Source organism: Rana temporaria, chromosome 2 (assembly GCF_905171775.1).
Source record: "Rana temporaria chromosome 2, aRanTem1.1, whole genome shotgun sequence".
NCBI lineage: Eukaryota > Metazoa > Chordata > Amphibia > Anura > Ranidae > Rana > Rana temporaria.
The window spans coordinates 369271702-369292185 of record NC_053490.1 but is presented as its reverse complement, the minus strand read 5'-3'; the positions used below and the strand labels follow the sequence as shown (position 1 = coordinate 369292185).

The 20484-nt window shown below is 45.0% G+C and overlaps 1 protein-coding gene across 2 annotated transcripts in view; it reads right to left on the bottom strand.

Moving 5' to 3' along the window:
• Positions 1-20484, bottom strand: part of CACNA1S (calcium voltage-gated channel subunit alpha1 S) — a 214629-nt gene that overhangs the window by 113018 nt on the left and 81127 nt on the right. For both annotated transcript variants that reach the window (XM_040337734.1, XM_040337735.1), the window contains exon 13: positions 7130-7337. In XM_040337734.1, coding sequence (XP_040193668.1) covers positions 7130-7337 — 208 coding nt within the window. The remainder of the gene's footprint in view (positions 1-7129; positions 7338-20484) is intronic.

Genomic DNA, 20484 nt, shown 5'->3' with positions numbered 1-20484 from the left:
CATGCAGGGTCAACTGTGGTCAGTATCTGCAAGCCATACCAGAGCAATGATGTTCAGTCAGCATTAAAGTGAATACATTTAGACAGAAAGTGGCTAAAAGAGGCTGGGGGAGATCGTAACACTTAGGCCTCGTACACACGGCCGAGTTTCTCGGCAAAAACCAGCAAGAAACTTGCTGGGAGATATTTTTTTGCCGAGGAAACCGGTCGTGTGTACATTTTCGTCGAGGGAACTGTCGAGAAACTCGACGAGCCAAAAAGAGAGCATGTTCTCTATTTCCTTGACGGGAATGGAGAAAATTGGCTTGTCGAGTTTCTCGACGGCTTCACAAGGAACTCGACGAGGAAAATTATGTTTTTTGCCCGTCGAGTTACTCGGTCGTGTGTATGAGGCCTAAGAGGCAAAAAATTGTGGGACAAAAATAAAATTCTTTATGATACACAGTGCTTAAGAAAGCTAAATGATTACTGTTTAGTTCTTCTTTAAAGTCTTTTGGTCTTTATGCTTACGAGGAAGATGGTCAGGTAAAACCATGGAGCAGGATCTATTGGTCAAGTCTGCTGAATGTGTTCAAGTGCAGCTTAGCTTGTCTGACTGTCCCACACTGGTCCAATAGGGAGGCATATTGGTCAGTGGGAGGGGACCTGGCAAGTAAGTGCACAGGCATTGTTACAGTCCTGGCTATTGGCAGCGGAAAAGTGCTGCATTGCATGCTGGGATACTGTATAAATGCTAGGGGCACATGTGCTCAGGAGTTAAGTTGGAGAGCAGAATCCAGGAGGGAGGGGGTGGCTGCCCCTCTTTCGTGGAGGCTGTCGCGCAGCCTTGGGTGGTTGATCCAAGGGCCTGAAGTTATAGAGAGAAGCTGTCAGTTAAAGCAACACAGTGCAGAATCACAAAAAGTGCTCTGGTCAGGAAGGGGGGTAAATTCTTACAGGGCTGAAGAGGTTAAAATGAAAATTTTCGAACAAAATTCTATGCATGTATCGTCAGCATTACTTTGCCATTAGACTTAGACTATATGGCCCGGATTCACAAAGCACTTGCGCCGACGTATCTTGAGATACGCCGCGTAAGTTCAAATATGCGCCATCGTATCTATGCGCCGGACTCAGAAACTAAGATACGCCTGAAAATAGGCTTCATCCGACCGACATAACTTGCCTATGCCGGCGTAGAGTGGGCGCATATTTATGCTGGACGTATTTGGCGCTCCCATTGATTTTCTATTCACATATGCAAATGAGGGAGATATGCCGATTCACAAACGTACGTCCGTCCGACGCAGTACGCGTAAAGTCATATGTCCAGCGTAAAGTTATGCCCCATAAAGGAGGTGTAACTCAGCAGCATCCATGCAAAGGGCTTCACCAGGGAACACAAGCCGACGTATTTTACGTAGTTTAAGTAGGACGTGAATATGACTAGGCGTAGGTTACGTTCACACCGTAGGCAGTGATCCGACGTATCTTAGGCAGTTGTTCCGACGTGATTGTGAGCATGCGCACTGAGATGCGCCCACGGGATGGCGCATGCGCAGTTGGCGATACGTATCTGTCTGGCGCTCGGCTCATCATTTGCATGGGGTCACGCCTCATTAGCATGGCTCACGCACACTTCCACTTACGCCGACTTACGCCTGAGAAACCCAGCGCAGATTTGGGAGGAAGTGCGTTGTGAATTCAGTGCTTGCCTCTCTGCGCTGCGTCGGCGTAGCGTAAAGGAGATACGCTACGACGGCATAAATATGCGCCAGTGTCTGTGAATCCGGGCCTATGTGTTTACTAGTTCAACAGTAATAGGGTCTTGTCAAATCTGTTTACTTTGTGTTTACTGCAGTAGCTGTAAAATATGTTATCTGTTAGATGAAACAGATGCAAAGGTGCTAAACTCCTCACTGCATATTCAACCAATCCCGCAAACAAAATGCTGAACTGTTACAAGGTAGCCGATGCTGTCTCCTCATGTTGCTGGCACTGACATGATTATATAAATAGTGCTTTTGAACAGATAAATAAGCAGACCAATATAGCATTGTGCCTAACCAGGCAAGAAGAAACTGCAGGGAGGCAATGAGGGCAGCTTCACAACGACGTTGACAGCTGTTTCATGGATCAAACTGCTTTATCAGTATGACTTACTGTATATTTATATAGCCATTTCAATGCCAGAAATGAGCAGCTCAGTAGTTATTTAAAACATTTGGTGATTGTGCATTATTTATTATTTAAGTCAATCACAATAAAAATGGACAGGCAAACATTTAACCACTTAAGGATCGCGCCTCTTTCTGAGATTTGCTGTTTAAAAGTTAAAATAATTTTTTTTGCTAGAAAATTACTTAGAACCCCCAAATATTATAATTATTTCGTTTTTTCTAACATCCTAGAGAAAAAAATGGCGGTTGTTGCAATACTTTCTGTCACACTGTATTTGCGCAGTGGTCTTTTTGGGAAAAAATACTCTTTTTTGAGACAACAGTAAAGTTAGCCCAATTTTTTTTATATTGTGAAAGATGATGTTATGCCAGATAAATTGATAGCCAACATGTCACGCTTCAAAATTGCACCCACTCGTGGAATGGCGACAAACTCTTACCCTTAAAAATCCCCCATAGGCGATGTTTAAAGGTCTAGTGATGATAAAATTATTGCTCTCGCTCTAACGATCACACTGATACCTCACATGTTTGGTTTGAACACCGTTTTAATATGCAGGCGCTACTCACATAAGTGTTCGCTTCTGCACGCAAGCTCGGCGGGATGGGGCTCGTTAAACTATTATTTTTTTGATTATTATTTATTTAACTTTTTTATTTTATTTTTTCCACTGTTACAATGCAAACATCCCTTTTAATGAAAAAAAAAAAAAAAAAAGGATGACAGGACCTCTTAAATATGAGATCTGGGGTCAAAACACTAAAATGCAACAAAAAACGTAATAAAAAATAGTTATTTGAAAAAAAAAAAAAGTCTCTTTAAGAGCTATGGGCGGAAGTGAAGTTTTGACGTCGCTTCCACCCTGCAATGGTATGGAGCTGGGCCATCTTCCCCTCACACAGCTCCATGTCAAGCAGAAAGAAGGATCAATCGGATAAGCGGCAGAGGGCACCGGTCCCTCTCCCGCCACCGATAAAAGTGATCTCGCGCGGAAACCGCTGCAGAGACCACTTTTATCTGAAACTGGACTGCTCACTGAAGAAGAGGATACTGGGGATATGGCAGCTAGCTTCTGCCATAACAACGATATCCCTCTTCCAAGTGTCGAAGTATATCGGCGTGAGCCGGTCCGGTAGTAAGTTCCCCTTTTTTTTGTTTTGTAACTTCAGCATTGTAAATTCCTTTAAGAAGACATTGTTCCAAAGAACACTAACAATATCCCATTTTTCTGACATTGTTTATTTATTTTTTTCAAAAATAATAACTTTTTCTGTAGCCACCAAAGCCACCCTGGCAGTGTTACAGTTTTTCTCAGCTCAGACTATAACTCGTAAAAACACAATCTTTCTCTTCAGTGTAAATAAGTCATACTACTGTCAGCCCTCAAAATTGCACTCGCCTCCTCGCATTTGGCGAGGGAATTTATGTGCAGTGCGAGTGAGGAGCAGGGCTGGACCAGTCTGACAGCTTCCTGACTGAAGCAGTGCAGTTTTTTTTTTTTTTTTTTAAAGGACATCAGAGCGGCCAGATGGGGATTCCCTGATCGATACCGCAATTCCCCCCCCCCCCCCCCTCCAGGGGGTGCGGGGGGCGTGCCGCTCCAGGTGCCACACACTGGGGGGTGTCAGGCCGGCTCCCCCCCCCTTCCTCCGCAAATTAAAAAAGACAGCGCCACCGCGGGTTTAACATTGCGCCGATGATAGACTACGTAATGTAATGGAGAGCCCGAGCGGAGCAGGTAGTGGCTTTGCGGGGGGGGGGGGGGGGTGGTTGCGAGCTGCTGTATTGTAGGAAGGGGGGTCTGTATGGTAGGAAGGAGGGGGGGTCTGTATGGTAGGAAGGGGGGTCTGTATTGTAGGAAGGGGGGTCTGTATGGTAGGAAGGAGGGGGGTCTGTATGGTAGGAAGGGGGGGTCTGTATTGTAGGAAGGGGGGTCTGTATTGTAGGAAGGGGGGGGGTCTGTATTGTAGGAAGGGGGGGTCTTCACCGTAGCGGGGGTCTGTACTGTAGCGGGGGTCTGTACTGTAGAGGGGGTCTGTATGGTAGGAAGGGGGGTCTGTATGATATGAAGGGGGGGGGTATGTATTGTAGGGGGGTCTTCACCGTAGCGGGGGTCTGTACTGTAGCGGGGGTCTGTACTGTAGCGGGGGCCTGTACTGTAGAGGGGGTCTTCACTGCAGGTGGGCCTGCACTGTAGAGGGGGCCTGCACTGTAGGGGGGTCTGTGTAACATGTAGGGGGCCCAGAACTGTTAAGGGGGGTGTCTGTGTAACATACAGGCATCTAGAGGTGCAGGGTGCCATGTAATGTAAAGGGTCCAGAGGTGCAAGGGCTGTGTAATGTAAAGGGGTGCAGGGTGCAGTGTAATGTAAAGGGGTCCATAGGTGCAGGGGGCTGTGTAATGTAAAGGGGTCCAGGGGTGCAGGGTGCAGTGTAATGTAAATGGGCCAGATTTACACGGACTGTGTAATGTAAAGGGGTCCAGAAGTACAGGGTGCAGTGTAATGTAAAGGGGTCCAGAGGTGCAGGGTGCTGTGTAATGTAAAGGGGTCCAGAGGTGCAGGGTGCTGTGTAATGTAAAGGGGTCCAAAGGTACAAGGGCTTTGTAATGTAAAGGGGTCCAGAGGTGCAGGGTGCAATGTAATGTAAAGGGGTCCAGAGTTGCAGGGTGCTGTGTAATGTAAAGGGGTCCATAGGTACAAGGGCTGTGTAATGTAAAGGGGTCCAAAGGTACAAGAGCTGTGTAATGTAAAGGGGTCCAGAGGTGCAGGGTGCAATGTAATGTAAAGGGGTCCAGAGTTGCAGGGTGCTGTGTAATGTAAAGGGGTCCATAGGTACAAGGGCTGTGTAATGTAAAGGGGTCCAAAGGTACAAGAGCTGTGTAATGTAAAGGGGTCCAGAGGTACAAGGGCTGTGTAATGTAAAGGGGTCCAGAGGTACAAGGGCTGTGTAATGTAAAGGGGTCCAGAGGTGCAGGATGCAGTTTAATGTAAAGGGGTCCAGAGTGCTGTGTAATGTAAAGGGGTCCAGAGGTACAAGGGCTGTGTAATGTAATATTGTTGTTAATATTTATTTTTGTAACTTCATTCTGCATAAAACATTTAAAAATGTAATTTCATGAGATCGTTTATGAGGGTGTGTTTAGGGGCAGACTTAGGGGCGGGGCAGGGGAGGGGTTGGGTGGGGCAACTGGTGGCGAGTAACTTCAAGGCCTGGCTAGTGGCTCGTGACTTCAAATTTTGAGCCCTGCTACTGTGATGTATCCTACAGCAACCAAGTCTTAACACAGTGCTGTAACCCACAGCATCCAGCAATTATCTGTCATCCGTGTAACCCTGCCTTTGATTAGATGCAAGAACCTCAGTTCAGCCCTAGACACAGACTGCCGCGATTAGCCTCCTATTGCGTTCATCACATCTGTAAAGCAGTGCTTTATTTGCTGTAAAGTAACTGTGACAGACTCACCCGGGACATCCCCGAACCATCTTATGTCTAAAATCATCCTATGTCCACTAGGGGCATAGGATGACTGAGAAATTATATTTTGGACTACCTGAGATGTGAGTATTATGTAATTATTATCCACAATATATTCCAGAACTATTTACTGTTTGTTGATTCTGAACTCAACGGGTTAATTGTAAGAGTGACTCATACTCATACTCATTCATATTGTTAGATGCTCATGCCATCGCCTCCAGCCATATCTCTGTTCTCTGTGCTAATTGACCCTGCTATTGTGTGAAGATGCCCTGTGTTTACACTATGATAATGTGTATTGTACAGCAGGTGAGAGGAGACGGGACGTCTACTCTGACAGGTCATATCTCGGAGTCACCTCTTCTGGGTAAATGATTAGTTAATTAGCTCATGTTAATTTATGTTCTGGTTACACTCCATGTTTAGCACACAAACAAGTCTCGTCTCGTTGTGTGTTGAGGGCAGCTGGAATATCTGATATCTATATCCAGACTGATAGGAAGCGGTATATGAAGAAAGCACTCAATCGGAGTGTGGGACTTTCCGTTACAGTAACCCATAGCAATCTACAGTGGCAAAAAAAAGAATGCAAACCCCTTGGAATTAACTGGATTTCTGCAGTAATTTGTCATACAATGTGATCTGATCCTCATCTACTGTAAGTCACAGCAATAGATAAGCACAATGTGCTTAAAGTGAAGGTTCACCCTCAATAGAAACTGCAGCTTATTAATACCGGCATAATAAGTAAATGTAAAGTCCGCTATCGTAAATTTTTTAAATGATTAAAATACCTTCATTCAGAAGACAATACAGGCACTTCCGGGTATCACTCCCGCAGGAGTGGGCGTGTCATTTAATTTCCAAGCGCCCCAGTGTCTCCTGGGAGCACAGCGTCACGCTTCCCAGGAGACAAGTCATAAGGCAGATTCACAAAATATCGTGGGATTTTACTCATCACGTGACCCATGGCGGATCAAATTCCCGGAAGCATTTGCTTGTGAGCTTCACGCTGCCCACAAGCAAAATGGAAACGGCAAGAAGAACTTTTTATAAAGACAGATTTCATGCCGAGGGTGAATGCGGGGCAGTAGAAACATGAAAGATGTGAGTACAATTTTAATAACATAGCAAGAGTTAAATTAAGAAAAAAAAAAAAAACGTCCAGACCGCGGAACCCCCGCTTTAAGCTGTTATCTCATGTCTTAATTGAACACATTCCTTAACCTCTTCAGCCCCCCAAAGGTTTTACCCCCTTCATGACCAGGCCATTTTTTGCGATACGGCACTGTGTTACTTTAAAATTTTGTTTAAAAATAACAAACATGTTATACTTACCTACCCTCTGTAATGGCTTTCCACAGAGAGGGGGTTTAGGTAAGTATTAGGAGGGCTGCTGCACACAGAAGGTTTTTAATCTTAATGCATAGAAAACAACTTCTACCTTTAGAACCACTATAAACCAAATAACAGATGTTTGTTATATGGTACCTGAAAGACAGTAATAAGGGCTTGAGGAAAAGTATCAAAGGTGCTCCTTCTGACTTCAAGGTCTTCAAAGTCAAACTTTCCACCAAACATTTGCATCCCAAGAAGAGCAAAAATAATCATGAAGAGGAATAGAAGGAGGAGAAGGGATGCTATGGAGCGGACAGAGTTCAGCAAAGAAGCCACCAGGTTGTTTAATGACGTCCAGTATCTGAAACACAAAGGCAGCAACAGGTAAGAAAATAAGAAAAATGTCTTAAAGTACACAATACTTGAGGTGATTGTAGCCATATTAGTGCAATTGTGACAGAGAAAATTGAGTACTGTCCATGATACTCTTTTTATTTGCACTAACATAATTTTTCATAGACAAGCTTTCAGGGTAGACAATAAAAACTTATGAGGCATCTCTCTTTTAATAACTTGCTTCAGTATAAGTGTACTTTGGTTACATCACCCCCATGTCTTAAAGCAGAGCTCCGCCGTACAAAAAATATTAAAAATCAGCAGCTACAAATACTGCAGCTGTTGACTTTTAGTATTAGGACACTTACCCGTCCTGCGACGTCAGCAGCAGAAGACGAGCAATCGCTCGTCACTCTGTTGCCCCCACCGCCATCCTTGGTGAGGGAACCAGGAAGTGAAGCATTGCGGCTTCACTGCCCGGTTCCCTACGGCGCATTCCGCTTTAAGCTGGGAAATTGAGATAAGTTCCACCTTCACAACAATATAATGGCTTTCAGCATTGGGGCCATGTTTCAAGCTGAATCCTGTATTAATCTTTGAGAATTGTCAAAAACATTTTTTAGATGGTACATTACTCCCTATAGATTATCTAAGAGGAATCCAGCTAATTCTCCAAAATGTTGGAGAGACTGCGGACTCACTGGCAATATTTTTAATATAGTGTGGCTCTGCCATAAGCTGTTGTGCTATTAGAAATATATCTTCCAATTGGCATCAGAAGCTAATTAACCAGAATTAGCTTTATTGAATAATGGTATTGAAAATATGCCCCAACCTCTCAGACTCTCAATCACTATTCTCTTATGCCACGTACACATGATCGGAATTTCCGATGGAAAAAGTCAGACGGACTTTTTCCATTAGATATTCCGATCGCGTGGAGCCCCATCCAAGTTTTTTCTTCGGAAATTCCAATGAATTCCATCAGAGTTTACATATAGAACATGTTCTATTTTTCTCCGATAGAATTCCGTTGGAATTCCGATGTGGTTTGGCTGTGCAAAAGCCAGATCATGTGTACGCGGCATTAGCAGCTAGACTCAATATATTGAGGCATTGGTAAACAGCTTACCCTCGCCTCTGTTCAGAAACAATCGCTATGGTGCAAAATCACTGTACCTATGAACTTATGTTAAATGAAAATGAATTCTCACGCAAAATCTATAAACACGCTAGCAGTGTCAAAATTGTGGAAAAGTGAATAAAATAATCAATGAAAATTAACTCAATAACGTGTCAATGCACAAAAATAAAGTCCATATGTGAATAAAGCAGATAAACTGCAAAGGAGGAGAAGAAATAAACTATAATGTCCACAGATCTTGGATATGAGTGGCTTGATCACAAGCGTGTCTGGTCTCACAGAACTCTCACCTTATCAATAAATATACTGAGCATCAAGGACAATCATAGAGCACTCCACCTCCGTAAAAAAAATTTGAAAATTCGACATTTCGAAATTTGAAATTTCGAAAATTCGAAAATTGAAAAATTCGAAATTTCGAAAATTAGGAATTTTTCTAAAATTAAAAGAAAAACTATTTTTTTTCGTATTTCCGAGTTTCCGAAAAATCTTAATTTCCGAAATTCGAAAATTGAAAATGAAAAATTTGAAAATTAAGAAAAAACAAATGAAAAATTCGAAAATTCGAAAATTAAAAAATTCGAAGTTTATCATTTTAAAACTGGTACTTTTTTTAAAGTGTAGCTCCAGCCATAAATCTATTTTTAAGCTTTTCTGAAAAAATAGAGAAGGGTTATCACCCCTGTAAACATTTGTTTTGCTGTCTGTGTGCATCTGTTCAGAAGATTGCAAATCACTTTCTGTCCCAATGACAAATGATGTTTTGAAAATGTGGGTTTTTTAGTGAAACAAGGATTGGTGATAAAGAATCAGTGGACAGGAGACACCTCTGAGGCCCCGTACACACGACCGAGTTTCTCGGCAGAATTCAGCCAGAAACTCGATCAGAGCTGGATTCTGCCGAGAAACTCGGTCGTGTGTACACTTTTCACGAGAAAGCCGACGAGGAACTCGTCGGGCCAAATAGAGAACATGTTCTCTATTTCCTCGTTGTTCAATGAGGAAAGTTGGCTCGCCGAGATCCTCGGCGGCTTCAACACTGAACTCGATGTGTTTGGCACGTCGAGTTCCTCGGACGTGTGTACGGGGCCTCACAGAAGAGAATTTCCCTTCCTAGGGGTAGATTTCCTCTCACTTTCTGTTGTCTCCTTACGTTTGCAAGTAGGAGTCATTGTAAGTTAATTGCTTAAAGGTAGGGGCCTGCCGTATATACTTTGCAGAAATTTGGGCCCTAGGTGTTGCCACTAGACATGTGCACTGCCAAAAAAAAACGTTTTTTTCGTTTATGTTATTTTCGTTTTTTTTTTCCGTAAATTCGTAAATTCAGGAAAATCGAAAAAAAAAATCGTTTTTGTTTGATTTGTTTTTTTTATTTTTTCGAAAATTCTGGAAAATCGAAAAAAAAAATCCGTATTATTCGTTTTTTTGCTTTTTTCGTAAATTCAGGAAATTCGAAAATTCGGAATTCGAAAATTCGGAAATTCGGAATTTTCGGATTTCCAAAAAAGCAAAAAACTAATAAAACGGAAAAAACGAAATTTCCGAGAAAAAAAAAACGAATGAAACGAAAAAAAACAAATTTTCGGAAAATTTCGGAAAATTCGGAAATGAAAAAATTCTGAAGTACGAAAAAAATGTAATTAGAAAATTCGAGATTTCGGAATTTCTAAAATTCGAAAATTAAAAAAATCGAAAATTCCACAATTTCGAAAATTCCACAATTTCGAAAATTTGAAAATTCAGATTTTTTTAATTTGCAAATTTTTTTAAAAAAAATATTTTTCGAATTTTCGAATTTTTCATTTTCGAAAATGAAAAATTCCAAAATTTGAAATTTCGAAAATCGAAAATTCGAAAATGAAAAATTTCGAAAATTCGAAAATGAAAAATTCGAAAATGAAAAATTTCGAAAATTAGAAAATTCGGAATTTTGAAAATTCGAAAATTGCGAAAATTACGAATTTCGAAAATTCATAAATTAGAAATTTCGAAGATTAAAAATTCGTAAATTCGAAAAATAAAAAATTCGAAAAATTGAAAATTTCAAAATTCAAAAGTAAAAAAATTGAAAATTCGACATTTCGAAATTTCGAAAATCCGAAAATTGAAAAATTCGAAATTTGAAAAATTCGAAATTTGAAAAATTGAAAATTAAAAATTTGAAAATAAAAAAAAAATCTAAAATTGAAAAATTCGAAAATAAAAAATGAAAAATTCGAAATTTCAAAAATTAGGAATTTCTAAAATTAAAAGAAAAACTAAAAATGTTCGTATTTCCGAAAATCCTAATTTCCGAAATTCGGAAATGCGAAAATTCGGAAATTTAAAAATTCGGAAATACGATATTGAAAAAATCGAAAATTCGAAATTTCGAAAATTGAAAATGAAAAATTAGAAAATTAAGAAAAAAAATATGAATAATTCCAAATTTCTAAAATTCGGGATTTTTTAAATTAAAAAAAGAAAAACGAAAAATTTGGAAATTAAAAATTCCGAAATTCGGCAATAAAAAAATTCGGAAATTCGAAATTTCGGAAGTCCTAAAATTCGGAAATTGAAAAATTCGGAAATACGAAAATTCGGAAATTCGAAATTTTCGGAAGTCCGAAAATTCGGAAATAAAAAATTAGTTAAAACGAAAATTCGAAATTAACGAATTTCCGAATTTTCGTTAAAAAACAAATTAGAAACTAAACGAATTGCACATGTCTAGTTGCCACAACACTGTAAGCCCTCACATTTAGTCTTTGTGGGCGCGCTGGAACACCCTGCTGTGTGAACTATTATATCAAGAATTGTAATTACATGCCATTGTTGAACAGTGGTAATAAAATTGGGCATTTGGTGCTGGCGCTGGTGCCACAACTCTGTAAGCCCTCACAGTTACTCTTGGTGGGCGCAGGAATGAGCCCGCTGCAAAGTATTGCATCAAAAATTGTAATTACACGCCCCTGTTAAACAGGGGCAGAAAAATTGGGCCTTAGGCACTGGTGCTGGTGCCACACCACTGCAACCCCTCACAGATACTCTAGTTGGAGCGCAGGAATGAGCCCGCTGCAAAGTATTGCATCAAAAATTGTAATTACACGCCCCTGTTAAACAGGGGGAGAAAATTGGGCCTTAGCCACTGGTGGTGATGCCCAGAACCAAAAATGTTCTTACAAGCTATCAGCATGATCATTGAGGAGGAAAAGGATAGTCACTCAGCATAACAGGATAGTCACTCAGCATCAGCATAGGCAGTCTTGAAGGGATCTGACATTTAAAAAAAAAAAATTCAGTTACATCAGCATCAGGTGCTTGGTAGCTGGTGGTGATCCAAGCCTAATTCATTTTTATGAAGGTCAGTCGATCGACCGAGTCGGTGATCGGTTACAAAGCCTCCAGCAGCACTGAATGTGCGTTCTGAAAGAACGCTGGATGCAGGACAAGCCAGTAGTTCAATTGCGTACTGTGCAAGCTCTGGCCAGTGATCCATCCTCAAGACCCAGTAAGCCAGAGGATTTTCGGTGGGAAAGGTGTCCAAGTTAGATCTTGCCCCTAGGTATTCCCGCACCATGTAAAACAGACGCTGGCGATGGTTGCTGGAACCGGTCATACCTTGGGGCGGCAGACTAAAAAATTGTCTGAACGCATCGGTCATACAGCCACGTTCTCCACCGCTCCTTCTGTGACTGACCGAAGCCTCAGCAACACGTTGTCCAGGACCTGGATGTTGTAACCCCCAGTCTCTGGGAACGCGTTGCACAGACCTTTCCGCAAGGCCTCTCGAAGATGTTTCATCTTCTGCTCCCTCTGTGCCGGCAAGATAAGGTCTGCAACCTTATTCTTGTAACGTGGATCAAGGAGAGTTGCCAGCCAGTAATGATCCCTCTCCGTGATAGCACGAATACGAAGGTCTTTCCGCAGGCTTTGCAGGATCTGGGAGGCCATACAACGTAGGTTTGCTGAGGCATTCGGTGCAGAGTCCTCTGGGTCACTGAGGACAACATGATCCGCAGCCACCTCATCCAAGCCACGTACAAGTCCATGGGTTCCTTGGGACTGTAATTGATCCCTTGAAGACTGCTGCTGATGCTGAGTGCTAGGCTCCACCTCCATGCTGACACAATCCTTCTCCTCCTCCTCTTCCTGTGTGATAGGCGGGCAAGCAGGAACACTGTCTGGATAAAGGGGGCCTTGAGAGGTAAGGAAGTCCTCCTCTTCCTCCCTCTGTTCTGTCTAAAGGGCCCTGTCCATTATTCCACGCAGCATGTGCTCCAACATGTGAATAAGAGGGACAGTCTCACTGGTGCATGCACTGTCACTGCTCACATCCTTGTGGCCTCCTCAAATGGTGACAGGACAGTGCATGCATCCCTGATCATGGCCCACTGGCGTGGGAAAAAAAACAAGCTCCCCTGACCCAGTTCTGCTGCCATATTGGCACAGATACTCATTTATGGCCATCTGCTGCGTGTGCAGCCACTGCAGCATGGCCAACGTAGAGTTCCACCTGGTGGGCATGTCACAGATTAGGCGGTTCTTGGGCAGGTTGTATTCCCTTTGGAGGTCTGCCAGTCGAGCACTGGCATTATATGACCGTCGGAAATGCACACAGACTTTCCTGGCCTGCTTCAGGACATCCTGTAAGCCCGGGTACCTGCCCAAGAACCGCTACACCACCAAATTAAGGACATGAGAAAAACAGGGCACATGGGTCAGTTGTCCCTGTCGCAGGGCGGAGAGGAGGTTGGTGCCATTGTCGCAAACCACCATTCCTGGCTTAAGCTGGCGTGGCGTCAACCACCTCTGAGCTGACAGAACCTCTGGCCCAGTGTGGCTCATGTCCCCCAAGTACACCAGCTCAAGCACCGCATGGCATCTCTTTGCCTGCGTACTTGCGTAGCCCCTTGAACGCCTATGGAGCACCGCTGGTTCTGAGGACACATCAGCACAGGAAGAGGCCACAGAGGAAGAAGAAGAGAAGGGGGTGGAGGAGAGAGGTGTGTCAAAACCAGTAGTAGCATTTTGGAGGCGTGGTGGCGGAACAACCTCCAACACTACTGTACCTTGTCCTGCGTCCTTCCCAGCTGCCAGCAGAGTCACCCAATGCGCCGTGAAAGATAGGTAATGTCCCTGTCCATGCCTGCTGAACCATGAGTCAGCGGTAATATGCACCTTACCACTGACCGCCCTGTCCAGCGAGGCATGGACATTGCCTTCCACAAGCCTTAGGCCGGGTACACACGAACAAACATGTATGGTGAAAGCGGTCCGTCGGACCGTTTTCACCATACATGTCTGCCAGAGGGCTTCTGTACGATGGTTGTACACACCATCGTACAGAAGTCCGCGCGTAAACAATACGCGGGGCGTGTCCGCGGTGTCGCCGCGTCGATGACGTGGTGTCGCCGCGACAATGACGCAGCGACGTGGGCGGCCCGCCTTTAAAATGCTTCCACGCATGCGTCGAAGTCATTCGACGCATGCGAGGGACGGCGGGCGCCTGGACATGTACGGTAGGTCTGTACTGACGACCGTACATGTCCGAGCGGGCAGAATTCCAGCGGACTGTTTTAAAACAAGTCCAGGAATATTTGTCTGCTGGGAAAAGGCCCGGCGGGCAAATGTTTGCTGGAATTCAGCCCGCTCGCGCCCACACACGACCGAACATGTCTGCTGAAACTGGCCCACGGACCAGTTTCAGCAGACATGTTTGGTCGTGAGTATGGGGCCTTAGAGAGCCGGAATCGCCTTCCGTGAGAAAAAGTGGCGTTTGGGAACTTGCCACTGAGGTACCGCACATTCCACAAACTCACGGAAGGGGGCAGAATCTACCAACTGAAAAGGCAGCAGTTGAAGTGCTAGCAATTTAGCTAAGCTAGCATTCAACCGCTGGGCATGTGGATGGCTGGGAGAGAACTTCTTTCGGTGCTGCAGCAGCTGGGGCAGGGAAATTTGCCTGGTGTACCGATAGTAGATTGCCCGCATGTACTAGGCTGTGACACACCTAATTCTACACCTTCAGTCCTATCAGTGCAGGCTTCAGAGAGGACTGAGGGTATAGTGGGGTTGGAGATCCAAGCTGATGAGGGGCAAGTCGAGGTCTCCTTTGTTCTTTGGTGTGGGTCTTTGAGGTACGCTTGCCAACAAACTGCATGGCAGGTTGACATATGTCTGGTCAAGCATGTGGTGCCCAAACGGGTGATGTTTTGGCCATGCGAGATACGCTTGAGACATATGTTGCAAATAGCAGCGGTGCGATCTGATGCACTCGTCTCAAAAAAGGCCCACACCAAAGAACTTTTGGAATAACGCTGAGACAGCAGCGCCCTGCACATGCGTAGCTCTGCGTTGTGATGCAGTCGGTGTGCTGCCCTTAAGCTGGCCCCTGCAGGGCATCCTGCCTCGTTGGAGATGTGCCTGTGCCTCCTCCTCCTCCTCTCTCCTATCAGGCACCCACATAGAGTCAGTGACCTCATCATCCCCTCCCTCCTCATCACTGTAAAAAACCTGGCAGTATGCTGCAGCTGGGAGAACATGACTGCCAGATTGCTGTCCTTCTTGGGCACCCCCTCTCTCTGGGCTCACGTTACTGCCTTCCTCTAGCTGTGTACCATCATCGGACCCTTCAAAACGCTGCGCATCCTCATGCAGCATGTACCCAACACTGTGGTCAAACAGTTCGGGGGACTCCTCAGGAGGACATGGTGGGGCTAGTGAAGGAGTGACTGATGCCATTGAGCAGAGGGAAGAGGATGCCTTGGCAGCTGCTTTGCCAGACAAAGTACCCTGAGCCTGGGTGAGAGAGAATGAGGAGAATGAGGATGGCTTGGTCATCCACTCTACCAAGTCTTCGGCATGTTGCGGCTCAACACAGCCAGCTGCCGAAAACAAGGACGAGCGTGTCCAATGGCCACGTGCTGATGAGGATGCACCGTGTCCACGACCAGCACTGTTGCCTCTAGATGCAGAGCCTGCTTGCCCTTGTGAACTCTCTGCCTCTCCTTGTTGTCCTTCCAGACATACTAATGGCCTGCAGAGGACAAAGGCAGTACACACACCTCGTAGCTTTAGGTGCAAACTGCAGAAGACACGGGCAGTACACACACTACGTAGCTTTAGGTGCAAACTGCAGAGGACACGGGCAGTACAGACACTACGTAGCTTTAGGTGCAAACTACAGAGGACACGGGCAGTACACACCAAGTAGCTTTAGGTGCAAACTACAGAGGACAAAGGGAGTACACACACCACGTAGCTTTATGGTGCACACTGCAGAGGACACAGGCAGTACACACTACATAGCTTTAGGTGCAAACTGCAGAAGACACGGGCAGTACACACACTACGTAGCTTTAGGTGCAAACTGCAGAGGACACGGGCAGTACAGACACTACGTAGCTTTAGGTGCAAACTACAGAGGACACGGGCAGTACACACCAAGTAGCTTTAGGTGCAAACTACAGAGGACAAAGGGAGTACACACACCACGTAGCTTTATGGTGCACACTGCAGAGGACACAGGCAGTACACACTACATAGCTTTAGGTGCAAACTGCAGAGGACATGGGCAGTAAACATACTACGTAGCTTTAGGTGCAAACTGCAGAGGACATGGGCAGTACACACACTACGTAACTTTAGGTGCAAACTGCAGAGGACATGGGCAGTACACACCAAGTAGCTTTAGGTGCAAACTACAGAGGACACAGGCAGTACACACTATGTAGCTTTAGGTGCACATTGCAGAGGACACGGGCAGTACACACCAAGTAGCTTTAGATGCAAACTACAGAGGACAAGGGCAGTACACACCAAGTACCTTTAGGTGCAAACTACAGAGGACAAAGGCAGTACACACACCATGCAGCTTTATGGTGCACACTGCAGAGGACACAGGCAGCACACACTACGTAGCTTTAGGTGCAAACTGCAGAGGGCACGGGCAGTACACACTACCCTGAATTTTTTTTTTTTTAAAGCCAATGTGACATGATTGTCTCGGAAGGGGCAATTTCCCTGTTGCCCCCCTGGATCCGCCGTTGGTTGGATGCCTGGATGTCATATGCTGTTTCTGTTGACTGCATTCCAGGTCAGTGGTTAAGAAATATATTGAATTTCTTTAGTCTCAATTTTCGCAAAGATAACATTTTTTATACAGTAATGCAATTTATAATTTAGTCACATACACCCACCCCCAACACTGTGGTCAAACAGTTCGGGGGACTCCTCAGGAGGACATGGTGGGGCTAGTGAAGGAGTGACTGATGCCATTGAGCAGAGGGAAGAGGATGCCTTGGCAGCTGCTTTGCCAGACAAATTACCCTGAGCCTGGGTGAGAGAGAATGAGGAGAATGAGGACGGCTTGGTCATCCACTCTACCAAGTCTTCGGCATGTTGCGGCTCAACACAGCCAGCTGCCGAAAACAAGGACGAGCGTGTCCAACGGCCACGTGCTGATGAGGATGCACCGTGTCCACGACCAGCACTGTTGCCTCTAGATGCAGAGCCTGCTTGCCCTCATGAACTCTCTGCCTCTCCTTGTTGTCCTTCCAGACATACTAATGGCCTGCAGAGGACAAAGGCAGTACACACACCTCGTAGCTTTAGGTGCAAACTGCAGAGGACACGGGCAGTACACACCAAGTAGCTTTAGGTGCAAACTGCAAAGGACAATAGCAGTACACACTAAGTAGCTTTAGGTGCAATCTGCAGATGACACAGGCAGTACACACCAAGTAGCTTTAGGTGCAAACTGCAGAGGACAAAGGCAGTATACACACTACGTAGCTTTAGGTGCAAACTGCAGAGGACACGGGCAGTACACACCAAGTAGCTTTAGGTGCAAACTACAGAGGACACGGGCAGTACACACCAAGTAGCTTTAGGTGCAAACTACAGAGGACAAAGGGAGTACACACACCACGTAGCTTTATGGTGCACACTGCAGAGGACACAGGCAGTACACACTACATAGCTTTAGGTGCAAACTGCAGAAGACACGGGCAGTACACACACTACGTAGCTTTAGGTGCAAACTGCAGAGGACACGGGCAGTACAGACACTACGTAGCTTTAGGTGCAAACTACAGAGGACACGGGCAGTACACACCAAGTAGCTTTAGGTGCAAACTACAGAGGACAAAGGGAGTACACACACCACGTAGCTTTATGGTGCACACTGCAGAGGACACAGGCAGTACACACTACATAGCTTTAGGTGCAAACTGCAGAAGACACGGGCAGTACACACACTACGTAGCTTTAGGTGCAAACTGCAGAGGACACGGGCAGTACAGACACTACGTAGCTTTAGGTGCAAACTACAGAGGACACGGGCAGTACACACCAAGTAGCTTTAGGTGCAAACTACAGAGGACAAAGGGAGTACACACACCACGTAGCTTTATGGTGCACACTGCAGAGGACACAGGCAGTACACACTACATAGCTTTAGGTGCAAACTGCAGAGGACATGGGCAGTAAACATACTACGTAGCTTTAGGTGCAAACTGCAGAGGACATGGGCAGTACACACACTACGTAACTTTAGGTGCAAACTGCAGAGGACATTGGCAGTACACACCAAGTAGCTTTAGGTGCAAACTACAGAGGACACAGGCAGTACACACTATGTAGCTTTAGGTGCACATTGCAGAGGACACGGGCAGTACACACCAAGTAGCTTGAGATGCAAACTACAGAGGACAAGGGCAGTACACACCAAGTACCTTTAGGTGCAAACTACAGAGGACAAAGGCAGTACACACACCATGCAGCTTTATGGTGCACACTGCAGAGGACACAGGCAGCACACACTACGTAGCTTTAGGTGCAAACTGCAGAGGGCACGGGCAGTACACACTACCCTGAATTTTTTTTTTTTAAAGCCAATGTGACATGATTGTCTCGGAAGGGGCAATTTCCCTGTTGCCCCCCTGGATCCGCCGTTGGTTGGATGCCTGGCTGTCATATGCTGTTTCTGTTGACTGCATTCCAGGTCAGTGGTTAAGAAATATATTGAATTTCTTTAGTCTCAATTTTCGCAAAGATAACATTTTTTATACAGTAATGCAATTTATAATTTAGTCACATACACCCACCCCCAACACTGTGGTCAAACAGTTCGGGGGACTCCTCAGGAGGACATGGTGGGGCTAGTGAAGGAGTGACTGATGCCATTGAGCAGAGGGAAGAGGATGCCTTGGCAGCTGCTTTGCCAGACAAATTACCCTGAGCCTGGGTGAGAGAGAATGAGGAGAATGAGGACGGCTTGGTCATCCACTCTACCAAGTCTTCGGCATGTTGCGGCTCAACACAGCCAGCTGCCGAAAACAAGGACGAGCGTGTCCAACGGCCACGTGCTGATGAGGATGCACCGTGTCCACGACCAGCACTGTTGCCTCTAGATGCAGAGCCTGCTTGCCCTCGTGAACTCTCTGCCTCTCCTTGTTGTCCTTCCAGACATACTAATGGCCTGCAGAGGACAAAGGCAGTACACACACCTCGTAGCTTTAGGTGCAAACTGCAGAGGACACGGGCAGTACACACCAAGTAGCTTTAGGTGCAAACTGCAAAGGACAATAGCAGTACACACTAAGTAGCTTTAGGTGCAATCTGCAGATGACACAGGCAGTACACACCAAGTAGCTTTAGGTGCAAACTGCAGAGGACAAAGGCAGTACACACACTACGTAGCTTTAGGTGCAAACTGCAGAGGACACGGGCAGTACACACCAAGTAGCTTTAGGTGCAAACTACAGAGGACACGGGCAGTACACACCAAGTAGCTTTAGGTGCAAACTACAGAGGACAAAGGGAGTACACACACCACGTAGCTTTATGGTGCACACTGCAGAGGACACAGGCAGTACACACTACATAGCTTTAGGTGCAAACTGCAGAAGACACGGGCAGTACACACACTACATAGCTTTAGGTGCAAACTGCAGAGGACACGGGCAGTACAGACACTACGTAGCTTTAGGTGCAAACTACAGAGGACACGGGCAGTACACACCAAGTAGCTTTAGGTGCAAACAGAGGACACAGGCAGTTCACACTACTTGGCTTTATGGTGCACACTGCAGAGGACACAGGCAGTACACACTACGTAGCTTTAGGTGCAAACTGCAGAGGACACGGGCAGTACACACCAAGTGGCTTTAGATGCAAACTACAGAGGACAAAGGCAGTACACACACCACGCAGCTTTATGGTGCACACTGCAGAGGACACAGGCAGCACACACTACGTAGCTTTAGGTGCAAACTGCAGAGGGCACGGGCAGTACACACTACCCTGAATTTTTTTTTTTTTTAAAAGCCAATGTGACATGATTGTCTCGGGAGGGGCAATTTCCCTGTTGCCCCCCCCCCCCCCCCTGGATCCGCCGTTGGTTGGATGCCTGGCTGTCATATGCTGTTTCTGTTGACTGCATTCCAGGTCAGTGGTTGAGAAATATATTGAATTTCTTTAGTCTCAATTTTCGCAAAGATAAAACATTTTATACAGTAATGCAATTTATAATTTAAATAAAATGGGGCAAGACAAAAAAGTTTGTAATATAAACAAAAGCAGGGGGTCCCCCATCACCGGATATACAGTATGTTATAAGACCTATACAAGCACTACAAAAATATAATTTACAACCTCTACCATAAAAATTTTTTGCTGTTCACTGTAGAAATGTGAAGCAATATATTGCACATATCTCATAGTTTTCAAAAAATATCTCCCCCATAATAAAACAATTTATAGAATAATATAAAAAAACTGGGAAAACCATATTTTCCACATTTAGTAAATATAAATATAAATGAAAACAATCAGCGCCAAACATTGATATAAATATAGTGCTACTAAATCCTAGTGTTAATAATCTATAATAAACATGCACAGCTGCTAAACATTCTATGTGATACACCACACTGGTTGCAAAAAAGTGAATACATGTAGCGCTTTGTGTATAAACCTATTAACCTCCCTGGCGGTATGATTATGTCAGATTTTAGGTGCTGAAAGCGGTACATTTGTTTTGCAT